Source organism: Desmodus rotundus, chromosome 2, assembly GCF_022682495.2.
Source record: "Desmodus rotundus isolate HL8 chromosome 2, HLdesRot8A.1, whole genome shotgun sequence".
Classification (NCBI taxonomy): domain Eukaryota; kingdom Metazoa; phylum Chordata; class Mammalia; order Chiroptera; family Phyllostomidae; genus Desmodus; species Desmodus rotundus.
Genome location: NC_071388.1, coordinates 203,898,350 through 203,911,176, shown reverse-complemented (window position 1 = coordinate 203,911,176; position 12,827 = coordinate 203,898,350). Strand labels below are relative to the sequence as shown.

The window sequence follows — 12,827 nt, the reverse complement described above, 5'->3', positions numbered from 1 at the left end:
TAAAACAGTAAATTGCTACTGAGCTTTGTAAATCGTTTAAGTTACAAAAAACCCTTTATTTTAACATGACTGTTTCAAGTTGCTAGAATTAAATTCACCTGCGTTTAGAAAAGCACTCTCTCTGGGCTTTTACATTAGGCATCTTACATAAACTTAGATGTGTTACACCTTTTTCTAGCTAAATGTGAATATCCAGATGACCAGCAAACAGATACATTCATTTATTTTTAAAAGCTAGCAAATCTCTAAAAGTAGTATGAAGATATAAAGTAGACTGGCTCTGCTATTTCTTTATAATACTACCCCACTTAAAAATGATTCTTTTGCACTTGGTCCCGTTTCATGATGATAGAGTTAATGAATGATCTTCTCTGGCACAGCTTTAGGAATGTGCCCCCATTTTGACTTTGCAGCATCTTTAAGTGATTTCCATTTTCCAAGGTTTATAATTCTAAACTGTTTTTAAAATGGCAGGAAATGTTTATTTCTAGAATTGGGTTATTTTTTTAAATAGACTGAAAATAAGATTCAAGTGCTAAATAAATAACTGTACAATAACTCTAAATGATTTTCAGCCTTTTTCATCTCATAGAACACATAAACTAATTACTCAATTCTGCAGCACACCAAAAAAGGTATTTTCTGCCTATCTGACACACAGAAAAAGGTGTAATTTTGATTTGTGGCTGTTGCTGTGCTGGATGCTGTCATTTTTAATGTGACGATCTGAGGGAGACGAGGTCAGTGCCCAGACTAAACAGTCAGGTGTTACGTGTTTTAAAAGTTCTTGTGGCGACTGGTTGAAAATCACTGCTGTAATACCTATTAATAAGTGCCATGAAAAAGAGAGATATTAGTTTGAACTTCACCATGTAAAATAAAAATAAAACACTGATTAAAAAATTAACCCCTTTTTTGCCTTCATTCAGACAATTCTAAATGAAAATCCTAAGAGAATATACCCCCCCCAAAATTAATATTGACTACCCTATATAGAGTACCCTAAACCTAATAATTTCTAGTAATTGCTCATCCTTCTTAGCCATATTACCCAAAAGAAAAATCTTCGATAAGTACTGTCAGTACAATGGAAAAGTTACTGATTGATGTGACCAAATGCCAGGATCTCTCAGCCAAAGATTTCCTTGCTTTTGCAGTCAACTTCATGAGAGGAAACACCTCTGCCCTCAGAACACCCAGAATCAAATTAGGGAGGCAGTAACTAATACACAGAATGCCTGCTAAAAGCACTATGAGAGTTCAGAATAAAGGGAAGTGTTATGGGGAGCAGTACTAGAAAATCAGACAGGAAATAGGAATTGGGGAGAGGCCAGCCATCCAGCAAGTGGAAGCTGATTTTTAATTGTTGATTAGTTTAGGGAGGTAAGATTATAGAGTCTGCTTTAGCCAGGAGGTACAAATATGTGGCCTGGTAATTCTGCCCCTGTGTTGTAAAAAGCTGCATAGTCCCTGGCCAGCGTGGCTCAGTAGGTTGGAGCGTCATCCTGTAAACCAGAAGGTCAGGGGTTCAAATCCCTGTCAGGGTACATGCCTGGGTTGCAGGCAACTGATCAATGTTTCTCTCCCTCTCTCTCTCCCTCTCTTCCCCTCTCTAAAATCAATAAGCATGTCCTTGGGTGAGGATTAAGGGAAAAGAAAAAAAAAAGAATTGCTTTTCAAAATGATCGTTCCTGGGCCCCTAGAGAGATTCTGATTAAATAGGTCTGAGATGAGGCCTTAGAAACATTTTAACAAGATCATCAAACCACCCTTTGGGAAACAATGGATTAGAGATTGAAGGAGAGAAATTAATTGGGAGACTATTGTATCAACAATATAAAAGAAATTATGACCCAGCCATTCTACTTCTGAGTAATTGTCCAAAGAATACAAAAACACTAATTCAAAAAGATAGGTCCTTAAGACATCTAGTTTAACAGCAAGTGCCAAGAGTAGGGGAAAAGGCCATTGTTTTCTAGTGATTTTCTTAGGAATCAGGCAGATCTGCATTCAGAGACCACTGCAGACTGAGTAGTCCCAAGAGTCCCTGAGAAGGTGCCACAAACCAGGACCTAAGGGTGTGGGGGCAAGAGCACTTGGGCAGGTGGCTCAGGCAGAAAAGACCTAGTGTGTTGGAGAAAGAGAAGAGAGTCCATTGTGGCTAGAGCATTGAGACAGGGGGCCTTGTGAGCTGTGGAAAGAACTGTTTTGTGGGGGGGGGCGGTTAATACAAAGGAAAACGGGCATTGACATCTAATTTACAGTTTAAAGAAACTGCCTTCTTCTGTGAGGAGAATGGATTGGAGGAGGATGCAAGAATAAAAGCAACGAAAACCATCAGGAGGCTGATAGAAAGATGATAAAGAATTAACCATAATAATAACAGCTAAAACACTACTTACTCAATACCCAGGCACTGTTCTAAACACTTCACATAACCAGCTCATTTAAGCGTGCAGTACAGTTAGCATTCTCTTTCATTCTTAAAAGTACCACGGTTTGGATGATAAATTACAGGGAACTATGAATCAGCCAGTTAACATTTTCAGAGGAGCTTAACAGTCGTGCACAGCCTTCCTCCTCTATCCATCAATTCTAAAATATTCTATGAAAGCCAGTTATCAACACAACTCATGTCCAGTGTTGAAGCAGGAAAAACCGGATTCTCATCTCTAAACTTCCTGAACTCTTCCTTTTTGTTCCCTTCTGCTCTGACTCTCTTGGTTCTGTTTGTCTTTTTTTTCTGAGTATCTTTTTCTTCCTTTTACTCCCTCCCTTGTGTCTTTCTCTCCCTCTGTTTGTGTGTGTTCTGTGTTTCTTTCCTCTTTCCCATCTTTGTCTTTCCTCTTCCCTGTCTCTACTCTCTTCCCCTCCCCTAATATCCCTCACTCTTCCCTCCTCTCTCAACTGGCCGGTGAGGTACTGGCATGCACAGTGGATCTGTTCTGTTCAATATATAAGTATCAATGTTGACCATTTCCATTTAAAACTAATTAAGACTCCAAGAGCCTGTGTACTCATTCCCAAATGCTTCTAGATGGTTGTTACAAAATATTTTAAATCCTTTATCCCAGTTCCTGCAGTGACATCTCTCGAGGAAAGTTCCCTAATACCCCATTCATCTAACCGGTTTCTTCCAAACCCCAAGCCTTCCCTACCTACTCTGCCATCACCACCTCCATGCATGCCTTCTCTGCCTCAGGTCAGCTCCTGCCCTGGGCTAAACCAAAATCATACCAGACCACCTGTATTCTTTAAAACATAAGAGGACTTTCGTAACCTTGCATGGTAAGCCAAATGTCTCTCGTTCTTCCATAATGTTTATCTTTGTTTCCTTTCTTAATTTTTCGTAAGGCTTGACACTTTACAAACTATTGATGTTGCTCTGAAGTTTGTGGTTTTAGCTCTGAAGCTTATTTTTAAGATGCTCTTAATTTTACATCTGAAAGTGCTTCTTTTGTCTTCCTGGTTGCAAATAAGAGGATACCAAGGACAGCTCTCCTGAGTCGGGGGTGCCCCTTAGTGAGAGAGCATTCCTTTGTGCTTGTCCTGTGCATAAATCACAGGGGAGATTTTTGTTGTTTAAGTTTTCATTGTTTTTTAAGAAATAAACAACAGCCGGGGCTGGTGTGGCTCAGTGGATTGAGAGCTGGACTTCGAAGTAAAGGGTCGCTGGTTCAATTCCCAGTCAGGGCACATGCCTGGGTTGCAGGCCAGGTCCCCTGTGAGGGGCATGTGAGAGGCAACCACACATTGATGTTTCTCTCCCTCTCTATCTCCTTCCCTTCCCCTCTCTCTAATAATACAGAAATAAAATCTTTTTTAAAAATTAAAAGGAAAAAAAAGAAATAAACAACCAAGATTTATTCAAGGGCCTTAGAGTTTAGAAACACAATTAGGCAAAAATCCAGAAGTGTTCTGAGAAGAAAGGAAAGTTGCTAATTCTTACAGTAAAGTCACATCCTTGAGACCGACCAGTTCTGCATTCCTAGTTGGTCCAGGATGCTGATCAGTTGGATGTCAGGCAGTCTGGGTGATGAATGCCAGGTATAGTCTGGTCCTGTAAGACCTGGCTGACCCAGAAGGTGGTATTTATAAATAGTCCTCCGGCCCCCCTCCTTAACGCTTGTCCACCTAATCCTCTCCTCTCCTCTCTCTCAAGATTGGAAGTGACTTGACCTTTGAGTCTTGAAATTCAGGCTCTTTTTCTCTGAAAAAGCTGGTTGTCAAAAAGCTGTTAAAACAAAAATGTTTTCAGCCATATGATGACCAGCCATCAAAGCTTACCTTTCATTTCCAACATTTTTAGCCAAATATGCCTCCTCTCTAGAAAATCAGCTTTTCTTATTATTTTAAGACACCTACCTTAATAATTTTTATTTATTTTTACTCATAGGCTATCATAGGATTTGTATTTTTATGATTTATAAAGTCATTCCCAAATGGCTACATTTCTACCATGGACTAAGAGCATTCATTTTCACCCCTAGAATTACAGAACTTGGATGGTCTCTTAAGTAGCCTCTGTCCCATCATCATTGGATGGAGCTGTGTTTTTATTTCTCTAATTCTGAATTATTTATTGAGGCTTTTCTCTCTGACCTGGGCCAGTGGCAGCAATGGTTTTCTGGAAGCTGCTGTGTCTAATCCAGCTGTTGCTTTGTGAGGGGAGCCTCTCCAAGGCTTTTATCACAGTAGTTTTGCTAGAATGCCCCACTTGAATGTGAGCCTGGAACTTCAGAAGTAATTTTAGTTTTGTTTAGTTTTGCTGTTTAAGAAAGTCTGGTGTCCATTGTGGCTGTATTGGTATATTAAAGACATCTGTAAAGAGAGTGAAAAGCATCTACCGAGGAGGTTGAATGAATATTGTGTCTTCTGAAAAGCTTGGGTTTAAATGTCTAAGGCCATTCTGTTTAGATCTGAGCTCAAAGTAGCCTTGCTAAAGCAGTAGTATCTGTTGTTTTATTTCTCCAGTTGGGGAAGCTTTCTCTTAACATGCAGACCCCAGGATGGGTAAGTATATTTGTAGTAATTAGAATTCTAAGACATGACCTAAGCAAGTATGTATACTTTTGACTTGCTTTTGAATTTAGTTTTATTTTTTTTAAAGTGGAGTTTAGAAATATGAAGCAGAGGAGAGAAAACCACCTAGGTGCAGAAGAGCAGCAGTACCTGGCAATATAACGAGCACAGGAGGAGGGTTTGTTAGGGTTGCACAAACCAGGCTGAGTAACACAGCCAGCACGACTTCAGAGCAGTGGGCGGTTTGCGCAGGGGCACACCAGCAGGTTGAGGGCACAGGAAGCTAGAGTACCCACCACCCTGTAGGCACTCTACTGGATAACCTTTGGTTATCTTCTGTGACTTTTCTTATATAGCAGCAAAAAGTAAAAAGAATCTCTCCAGAGGTTTACGTGCAGTACCATTGCACAGATGATAATTCTAAAAAACTCTGTTGTTCAGGGTTCTCCACTGCAAGCTGCCCAAACAATGGGAAAGGCTCGAAGGCTCTCCTGGGTTTGAAAACTGACATGGCAGTGGAAGACCAGGGCCTGCAGCCATGGCCACACTGCGGGAAAGATCAGTGTGGCACTAGCTGCTGCCCCACCCTGAAGAACCACTGACTTTTCCTCAAGTTCTGTGTGACTAGTTTCAGGGCCCCAGAACTAGGAACCCAGGTGTCCAACTCTAGGTCATGTGCTTGCCTCCATCCAGCTGTACCAGGGCCAGGGAAGAAGGTTCTGGATCTTCTAGCTGCTATAGTGCAAAGCAGTCACTGCCTCCCATTGGGGAGTGGAGGCTGCAGGGTGCTGTTGGGAAGAGGGTTTGTTTGCCAAAAAAAAAAGACACAAGCTATATCAACTATTTATCTGAAGCTCAGTCTCTTCACAAATGCTAACCCTCTTTCTCATACTAAGCCTCCATGCATAGTTAATATTAATTTTCCTTTAATGATATGTCCATTGTTTTTTTTTAAATAAGCAATAAAACTTGGGTCTTTTTCAATTAAATCTCTATTTTTATCAAAGTTGGGCGTGTACATTGTTCCACCCAGTTTCTGATGAAAAGCATGTCCTCCCACTCCTGTTTTCTACTCCCCAGAGAAAATTATTTTCAGTTCTTTCTAGCTGATTTACTTGGTGTTTATCTTGATATTTCTTAATAGCACACTCTGACACTGTCTTAATGTTTTTGTTTTAGGCATTATTTACTGACCTGCCACTATGGAAAGTAGTTTTATTCTCTCTCAACACTTTACACCTGACCACACATGCACACTCTTCTTCCTCCAGCCCCCAGGGTGGTTGTACTGGCTCTGCAGTCTGTGTTTCTGTTACTCTGACTCTGTCCACCCGTTTGCAGTGAAGCCACGCAGTCTGCTGTGATTACTGCTCACTTCCTGTACCACCTTTGCTTGTTTTGTCCCTGATGTTAATAATTTTCTTGGTTTTTTTATTTAGGTTTTCTATACTTCTCATTAATGTAATCCCCACATCTCCCCTAATTGTATAATTCTACTTTCCATAGAAATACATTCTATGAATTTCATCTTAAGAGAAAAATCCCAGAGCATTCTGACGTGCTGGTGCCTGGACCCCCAGTTGCCCTCCAGGCCTGCTAAAGAGGTGTTAACTCTGGGGTCTCCTTCACCGTCACTCCGAGGACACTGTCACCTGTGTCTTGCTGTAGGTCTCTTTTCTTTGCCAGTCGTTGGTTGTTCGGGCTTTCTCTCTCTCCCTTCTGGCCTATTCCTTGTCATTTTTGAAGGAGCATATTATCCTTGGTTTCTTAAGAAAGTAATTTTTTTTTCTTTTAAGTTTTGGGAATCAGTTCCCTGAGAATTTCAAAGGCACTGCTCCATTTTTTTCTATCCTCCAAAGTTCCCGTTGAAAAATCTATTTCACTCTAAATTTTTTTCTCCCATTCTGATTTTGACTGTTTATGTGACAATTTGTTTCCTCTCGGGAAGCTTCTCTTTAACCTTGACATTCTGCAAGTTCACAACAGTGTGACTTGGACACTTGCTCAACCCTTTTAAATCTGGGAAATTTTCTTGAACTGATTGATTGATGACTTCTTCTCTTTGTTTTTGTCTGTTCCTTCTCAAACTTCTATTAGTTAGATGTCAGCCTCTTGGATTAATGTCCACTTTTTGTATCTTTAATGTCCTGCTTCCTATCCTTGCGGTCTTTTTCTTTCTGAAATAGTTCTTCAACTTTGTTTTCCAACCTTTGCTTTGAATTGATTGGTTCTGCTACCAAAAGGTATATTTTCTAGACTTCTTTTTTGTTCTCTGAGCATTCTTTTTTTTAATTGGTGTTATTGACTCCTTTACTGTATGATGAACAATACAGAAGCTAGAAAATATAATTACTTATATTAGAAGGTGTTTTCTGATTGAAAGAAATTATCAATTGACCAGCCTCAAAAGTTGTAATCTTGAGTCAGAGAAAATCACCAAAATGATACAAAATTCAATTGTATATAAATTTTTTATTTTTTATTTGTTTAAGGATTTTATTTTTAGACAGAAGGGAAGGGAGGGAGAAACATCAATGTGTGGTTGCCTCTCATGCACCCCCTACTGGGCACCCGGCCTGCAACCCAGGCATGTGTCCCAGACTAGGAATCCAACTGGCAACCCTTTGGTTACAGGCCAGCGCTCAGTCCACTGAGCCACACCGGCCAGGGCTGTATATGATTTTTAGTGTCTATAAAGGTTATCTGTGGTTGTTTTGCTTGCTTGTTTTTAATGCTCCTTTTAAAAATTTGTATCTTCCTCTGTAGTCTCTTTTATCCTTTACGTTGCTTTTTCCTCTTTGTTTTGTGTCTGTCTGTCATAGTAAATGCTTTCTTGAGTTCCTGGTGATCCTTGGCTATCTTCTCATATTTAAGAGCAGGCCACTGAAAAGCTACTTGAGAGCTCTGGACTTGCAAGTAAAACTTATAGACTGTGATCTTCACTGTATAGTGATCTGCCTGAATCATTTTCTGGGATGCTTCTCATACCTATTGCTTTAGGTCTTTTATCTAAGCTGGTCATATTCTGTTGGAAAATTTAAATTTGCACTGGTCATTTTCTACCTCTTTCTAGATGTGTACAGGCCTTGGGTTCTTATGTTGTAGATAAAAATATTTCCTCTGGGTTTTATGCTTCTTCCTTTCAATGTCTTATGGACTCTCCTACATTCTTATTTGCTTACATGGCACTTGCAGTTAAGTGAAAGACAAAGTAGGAGTCACTTTCAGTGTCTTACTTTCCTCAACATATCTGATCAGAAATTGGATGAACCTTCGGGATGCTGAGACAGGGAAGATACTCTGGCAAGGAACAGAAGACCTGTCCGTCCCTGGAGTGGAACATGAAGGTACTCCTCAGCCCTGTGTCTGCCCAGGGCTGTGATGTTTGGGGGGCAGGGCCTAAGCTTCAGGGAGGTAAATTAATGAAAACCTAACAAGAGGGTGAGCCCTGGCGGCACAGCACGTTAACCCACATGTTACTAAGATTTCTAGTTCCTTAAGTTTCTATCTCCCACTTTCCCAAACCCACTTTGTGTTTAAAATTTTAGTAGTAGAATATACCCAAAGATACAAACAAAGATCTCAACTTCTTTTTCCCAAATAAAATTTGCATTTTTATCTCCCTGAAATAAAAGAAAAACTAAGGGGTTAAAACCAATACAACAGAGAAGGGGGAAGGTGCCCATTCAGCCCCTTTCCTGATGAGATTGGCTAGCTAGGTAAGGCCCTCACATGCACTAAAGCGGATGTTCCTTGAAGATCTTTCAGTCACATACACGTGACCAATTGAAGACTTCTTTAATTAAAAAGTGTAATTTTGTGACTGAGGCATTCTCTGAAATTTAATGTAGATGATGGGTTCTCTAAATCAGCTTCCAGAAACTTGAAGCACCATAGTCATGTGGTTTTTCATTTATAGACTGGCTTCATTATTTCTTTTTCTTTACCAGCCCGTGTTCCCAAGAAAATTCTCAAGTGCAAGGCTGTATCTCGAGAATTGAACTTCTCTTCAGCAGAGCAAATGGAAAAATTCCGCCTGGAACAAAAAGTTTACTTCAAAGGGCAATGCCTAGAAGGTATTCCATGCCTGAAATCCAGGCTTAGGGTGACAGGGGCAAAAGGCAAGACCAGTGAACTATAAAGCACTGTTGTGATAACATTTATTTTGAAGCTCAGTTTGTGACAAGAGTCCTACACCCTGCAAGATCGGGGACCCCAGTGAGAACAAACAGAAACAAAGTTGTCACTACCAGGGGCTTTGAGCCCAACAAAAGGGTTTCTGACACTGTGGGCCTGGGGTTGGTGCCTGCTTTGTCACTGACGTGATGTTGTAACATGGACACAAGGAAGCTGCTGATTGGAGCCTGGCACAGTGCTCTCCATGGTCTCGTACAGATGTGAGTGCAAGGCCACTTGGCAGTGAGTTTTCACCGTTAAGTGTAAGAGTGCACATATGTGTCCTAGAGCTCAAATTCCAAGTGAAAAGGCCTATTCTGTATTTCTGTTTATAATTTATATCCAGCCTTCTCAGAAAACTTCGCTTATACTCTACGAGCCCACTGGCCCTTGTCTGTTAGAGCCCAGAGCATAGGAAACAGGCCTCTGGTGTGGCTCAGAGGACAAGCTCAAAGGGGTCCGTTTTCATGCCTCTGCCCTGGGAGGTTTCTGATGGCTTCATTGGTGGTTCTCAGGGTAAAAAGAGGCTCGCTTTAAAGGAGGGGAACAAGGAGCCCAGAGACACCGTCTGGGATGCCCACTGACCTGCTTCTCCTTCTTCCCTCAGAATGGTTCTTCGAGTTTGGCTTTGTGATCCCTAATTCCACAAACACCTGGCAGTCCCTGATAGAGGCAGCGCCTGAGTCCCAGATGATGCCCGCCAGCGTGCTAACGTGAGTGAGCAGGCCGCAGGGACTGGGGAGTGTTTCTAGAAGCAGGCATTCCAGGCAGGGGGGACTCGTGGTCCCGTGCAGCAGGCAGGCAGGCAACCTACATTGAAAATGAGGGTAAAAGAGTACCCTGGGGTATCCGAGTTTACCGGCAACTGGTTTCTGTCACATGAAAAAGTGTGATAGAATGGAAGGGATATAAAACTTTAGTGTAGGCCTTTAGACTAAAATTCCTGATTAACCCTGACTAGCTGTGCAATTTCAGACAATCTACTTTACCTCTCTGGGCCTTATTTTTCTCCTCTCTAAACATAGAATTAATCACTGTGTCACAGAGGTGTAGTGAGAATAAAGTGAGATGACGTGGAAGGAAACTGGCATATTAAATGTATTAAATCCATGCTAATTTCCTTCCTTTCCTGATTACCAAACTTCTGGTACTCTGTACTTTGTTTAAACAGCCTCTAACAGAATCTGGCAAAGTCCTAATTCTGTTTTAGAGGATAATATTTGGTTATAGTTTTTCAGAAACTAGCTTATCATTTTAATAGCAGCACTTCTAGCTCAAAGAATTATTAGTTTGTCGTTTGTCCAAAAACACTGTCAATAACTGGCCCACCCATTTTCTCTCAGGAAAAGATACTAGTCTTTCAAAAGTTTTAGTAATAGTGCCTAGTAATGACTTATTCACACAGATCATTGTGTAATGTTAAATCATCTCTCTAAACAGGTCCTTTATGAAAGCCACACTGAATTTCTAAATAGAGATTATTTATAAATCTTTAGTAGATTTTTAATTACAATAGTGTTTTATATTCTATAAACCATTCAGCTCTTGAATTCCTTACTTACCTATTTTTAAATTAATTACCAGCAAAAATGTATCTGCTGGCTATTAATTACTCTGGGAAAGTACAGTGTAGTATGTCGAAGGCATCTTTTATATTTTATTAGGCTTAATTTGACTCCTTGGCCAGGCCTGGTTTCTTTTAGATATTAAACCAGTAAGTCTATGATAACATAATTGAGGTTATTGAAGTCACATATTAGTGTTTAGAACCCAAAGACAGTACCTCTGTTGCCCTTAACTCGGTTCAAAAATGGTTTGGTTTTGAAACACTGAGATATCCACTAAGAAAAATGAAATTCTACTCTGCCCAATACAGGTGTATCGTTTGGGGTTCTTTGATTGCATGCCATAGAAACTGACCCTGGCTAACATGCCAGAGGTGAAAGGGCTGAGCTCTGGGCAGCTCGAAAGATGCAGGTGGCAGGAATCTGTGGATGGTTTCCGCAAGGAGCAGCCGTAGGGAAGAATCCTGCTTAGGGAAGAGAGTCTGATTGGCCCATATTACATCCTGTGTCCACCCCTTTGCCAGGTGAGGTAGGGGCCACTTGACTGACCCATGGCCTGGAGATGGGTGGTTCCCCAAAAGAAGAGCAGAGTGCTGTTGCCCAAAGTGAGGAGAACAGCAGTGTTGTAGGGAAGAATTCCACCCCTGCGGTCCGCAGGTTTTTATGTTCGTCAGAAAGTCAGTCTTATATTCATATTCATATTCATATTCATATTTATAAGCACTGCTGGGTGCAGAGCACTCTACTAAGGACCTTAAGTGTACCAAGGATTAAGACGTGCTCTCTCTTCTGACTTCTGAACTCAAGGAAGACAAACCTAGTCACATAAGTTAAATGTCACATTAGGCTTCTAACCACATAATAGACACAGATTTTAATGTCCCCAAGCCAAGGTTCTAGGTGGGTGTATGTCCATGGGCCCAGATTGAAACCATTTGGTGGAAATGAAATCTGTCGTGTAACACAGCACTCTTGCCTTCTCTTCTACTTATAGTGGGAATGTTATCATAGAGACAAAGTTTTTTGACGACGATCTTCTTGTAAGCACATCCAGAGTGAGACTGTTCTACGTTTGAGAGAAGAATGTGTGTGCATTTCAAGAATTTGGGTTTTGGGGGGGAAGGAGGAAACTGTTTACTTTTTTCCTCCACACATTTAATTTTGACACTTCCACCCCTAATTCCCTCTGCGACAAAACCTACCTGCGGCCACCAGGGGACCAGCTCTGTGTAGGTAACCAGATGGCTTTCTTCCCTCAAGCTGCCATCTTCGTTGACCAGACTTAACTTCCCACCTCAGACCAGGGCAGAGGGCGAGCCTCGACTCTATCCCAGGGTAAACACGGGACAAACACACACAGGAGCCGATGCTCTTCCTGTCACCTTCCCGGCCTCCTCCTTGGGTCCTGCAGGAGACATAGCTTCTTCCTCTGGCCCCTGGCTTTGGAAAATTCATGTTCTTGACCCACGTTTAGTCTTTTCCTACCGTTTCTATTTCATACATTCTCATACATTTAACTTGTAAAATAGACTGTGATATTATTATGTAATGAATTGAAACATATGAATTAAAATATTCCTACAGTCTTTAACTTGGTACTGCTTTCATCTCTCCTTTCTCTGGACCATGAACCTGGCTCCATGATGAGAAAAAGACGTTTATCAGGCTCACAACTCTTTTACTCCGGAGATCAGATCGGCTGACAGATCTTGCGGTTCCTGAGTGCCTCAGTGCTTGCTTTCCAAGAATATAAAATGTACTGAACACAACCTATGACCTCACCCTTGTCTTTCAGACATGACATTTAGCGGTCTCTTTAACAACATACACACATTCTTTATCTGTTGGTTTGTTGCTGTTTTTGACTCTTTCCATTTCTTTATAATGCTCATTTGTTTAAGAGGTTTCCAGAAAGTGTAGACATTCTAAGCTGGTAGAGACTCTTATTCCTAAGTGACAGAATAAGTTATAACATGAAGGAAAGCTCTCCCAGAAGTTGACTGGAGAACCTGGGGAAGCTCCTGGGAGGGGCTGGGTTGCTGAGAGGCTTCAAAAACCACAGCC

At 41.1% G+C, this 12,827-nt stretch overlaps 1 protein-coding gene across 1 annotated transcript in view; it reads left to right on the top strand.

The window, feature by feature from the left end:
- PDE6D (phosphodiesterase 6D) overlaps positions 1-12,359 on the top strand; it is a 44,211-nt gene extending 31,852 nt beyond the window's left edge. Inside the window, exons 2-5 of the mRNA XM_024564193.4 lie at positions 8,281-8,369; positions 8,973-9,098; positions 9,806-9,911; positions 11,758-12,359. Coding sequence (XP_024419961.1) covers positions 8,281-8,369; positions 8,973-9,098; positions 9,806-9,911; positions 11,758-11,839 — 403 coding nt within the window. The 3' untranslated portion in view covers positions 11,840-12,359. The remainder of the gene's footprint in view (positions 1-8,280; positions 8,370-8,972; positions 9,099-9,805; positions 9,912-11,757) is intronic.
- The last annotated feature ends 468 nt before the right edge of the window (positions 12,360-12,827 follow it).